The sequence below is a fragment of the Chiloscyllium plagiosum genome, chromosome 13 (assembly GCF_004010195.1).
Source record: "Chiloscyllium plagiosum isolate BGI_BamShark_2017 chromosome 13, ASM401019v2, whole genome shotgun sequence".
NCBI classification, from domain to species: domain Eukaryota; kingdom Metazoa; phylum Chordata; class Chondrichthyes; order Orectolobiformes; family Hemiscylliidae; genus Chiloscyllium; species Chiloscyllium plagiosum.
Genome location: NC_057722.1, coordinates 56,745,982 through 56,749,109, shown reverse-complemented (window position 1 = coordinate 56,749,109; position 3,128 = coordinate 56,745,982). Strand labels below are relative to the sequence as shown.

The window sequence follows — 3,128 nt, the reverse complement described above, 5'->3', positions numbered from 1 at the left end:
ACCCTCCACCCGCCGGGGATGAACTTGGACTTCACCAGTTTCTTCATCCCCCCTCCCCCCACCTTGTCTCAGCCGGATCCCTCCAGCCCGGCACCGCCTTCCTGACCTGCAGTCTTCTTCTTGACCTCTCCGCCTCCATCCTACTCCGACCTATCACCCTCACCTTGACCTCTTTCCACCTATCACATTTCCAACGCCCCTCCTCCAAGTCCCTCCTCCCTACCTTTTATCTTCTCCTGCTGAACACTCTCTGCTCATTCCTGAAGAAGGGCCTGTGCCCGAAACGTCGAATCTCCTGTTCCCTGGATGCTGCCTGACCTGCTGTGCTGTTCCAGCAATAAAGTTTCAACTTTGATCTCCAGCATCTGCAGACCTCACTTTCTCCTCAGAGGGAAATTGGACTGGGTGGGTTATTCTTGGGAGGGTTAGTTTGGACTTGTTAGGCTGAAGGGCCTGTTTCCACAATGTAGGTAATCTAATGGTGAGCAGCTGGATCATGATGGTCATATTAAAAGCAATGCCATTTCTCCTGTGCTGGGATCACAATCTCCTAAAGACCTAAACCATATTTTACCATTAATACCCTACAATTAAACAAGACATAATACAATATTTTGTATTGAGTAGGTAGATATGTTCCTTGATATACTATTACTATATTATATAAGCAGTTTCAACTTACTTGAATACCAGTTAATGCAATAAACAATCGGAGAATGTCATTGGTTCCCTCAAAAATACGGAAGATGCGCAAATCTCTCATCACTCTCTCTATACCTGTTTCCTACAGGAACATAAATAGGTAAATCTAGGCACAAAAAGTAATTGCATACCAGGTAAGGATAACATATGCATACTATTTACATCTGTAAATTTCAAATCGTAGATCTTTTGTATACTAATGAGCATCCTGCAGAAAACAAAACAGGAACAAGCATTCACAGTATTGTTAATTCTGCAACTAAGGTCATTGTTTCCTCATATAAATCCAAAAACATCTACAGCTCCTCCACGAAAATAGAAAAGAAAATCACGCCCTTTACAGTACATTCCTACATTCCATTCAGCATATACAAATGCAGTAGGCCTTGTAGTCATCCAGAACCATGATCATCATCTACACTACCTGCATATATCCCATGCCTCCTAGAATTTGGATACATTCATCTGTCACATACCAGGCAGCTTCCTGTAGAGAACATGAAAACAAAGCACGCAATATTTGTGCAGTACAGTTTTTTTCAATGATCATTTGCTTTAAGTATTTAGTAGTTTAATTCATTAAGTATTACATTTGAAATAATTTCTTCCCATGTTTTCTGCCATTCCCTTCTGCACAGAACTTCCTTCAATTTAATAAGGGCTTGTATTCATCTGATTTAAAGGGTTATAAGAATGAACCAGAGAAATAGTACAGAGGATCTGGAATAAGTTCTGCAAGATGGCTCAGTGGTTAGCACTGTTGCCTCATAGGGATTCTCTGGCAAATGATTCATTTTGCAGATTCCCAAAATATATCCACTGTATACAAAGCACAAGGATTGTGATTGAATACCCTCTATTGACCTGACTAAGTGCATCTTCAACAACACCAAAGAGCTCATAATTAGACAGGACACTTCATCAGCATCTCAACCAGTAACTTAAACAATCACCTCCTCCATCTCTGACACATAGTGCTAGCTGTTGTAAGCATCCATAAGATGTAGCAACATGCCAAGGCTCCTTCAACAGCACCTTCCAAATCAATCTCTGTGAGATAACAAGAGTTCAGAGACAGTATATTCCTGTTAGGGTGAAAGGAAAGGCTGGTAGGTACAGGAAATGCTGGATGACAACATAAATTGAGGTTTTGGTTAAGAAAAAGAAGAAAGCACGTGACGGGCATAGACAGTAGAGATCGAGTGAATCCTTAGAAGAGTATAAAGGCAGTAGGAGTAAACTTAAGAGGGAATTCAGGAGGGCAAAAAGGAGACATGAGATAGCTTTGGCAAATAGGGTTAAGGACAATCCAAAGGGTTTTTACAAATACATTAAGGACAAAAGGGTAACTATGGAGAGAATAACGCCCCTCAAAGATCAGCAAGGCACTCTGTGTGTAGAGCTGCAAGAGATGGGGAGATATTAAATGAGAATTTTGCATCAGTGTTTACTGTGGAGAAGGACATGGAAGATATAGAAAGTGGGGAAATAAATGGTGACATCTTGAAAAATGGCCATATTACAGAGGAGGAGGTGCTGGATGTCTTGAAATGCATAAACGTGGACCTGATTAGATCCACCTTAGAACTCTGTGGGAAGCTATGGAAATAATTACTGGGCCCCTGACTGAGATATTTGTATCATCGATAGTCACAGGTGAGGTACTGGAAGACTGGAGATTGACTAACGTAGTGTCACTATTTAAGAAAGGTGGTAAGGAAAAGCCAGGGAACTATAGACCAGAGAGTTTGATATCTGGGCAAATTGTTGGAAGGAATCCTGAGGGACAGGATTTACATGTATTTGGAAAGGCAAGGACTGATTAGGGATAGTCAATATGGCTTTGTGCTTGGGAAATCATGTCTCACGAACTTGATTGAGTTTTTTGAAGAAGTAACAAAGAGGATTGATGAGGGCAGAGTGAGGGATGTGATCTATATGGACTTCAGGAAGGCGTTCAACAAGGTTCCTCATTGGAGACAGGTTAGCAATGTTAGATCTCATGGAATAGAGGGAGAACTAGCCATTTGGATACAGAACTGGCTCAAAGACAGAAGACAGAGGGTGGTGTTACCAGTTGTGTGCCACAAGGATCAATGCTGGATCCATTACTTTTAGCCATTTACATAAATGATTTGGATGTGAGGGATAAGAGGTATATTTAGTAAGTTTGCAGTTGACACTAAAATTGGAAGTGTAATGGATAGCAAAGAAAGTTACCTCAGATTACAATGGGATCTTGATCAGATGGGCCAATGAGCTGATGAGTGGCAGATGGAATTTAATTTAGATAAATGTGAGGTGCTGCATTTTGGGAAAGCAACGCAAATCAGAACAAGACTTATGCACTTAATGGTAAAGTCCTTGGGAGTGTTGCTGAACAAAGAGACCTTGGAGTGTATGTTCAAAGTTCCTTGAAAGTAGAG

General features: G+C 41.1%; 1 protein-coding gene across 2 annotated transcripts in view; it reads right to left on the bottom strand.

Annotated features, from left to right (window-relative positions):
* Positions 1 to 3,128, bottom strand: part of LOC122556076 (very long-chain specific acyl-CoA dehydrogenase, mitochondrial-like) — a 74,495-nt gene that overhangs the window by 22,258 nt on the left and 49,109 nt on the right. The window contains exons 11-12 of one of the 2 annotated variants that reach the window (XM_043702506.1): positions 1,127 to 1,189; positions 683 to 784 (exon numbers count right to left, since the gene is read on the bottom strand). In XM_043702506.1, the coding sequence (XP_043558441.1) occupies positions 683 to 784; positions 1,127 to 1,189 (165 nt within the window). The remainder of the gene's footprint in view (positions 1 to 682; positions 785 to 1,126; positions 1,190 to 3,128) is intronic. The other variant, XM_043702505.1, reaches the window with a different exon arrangement.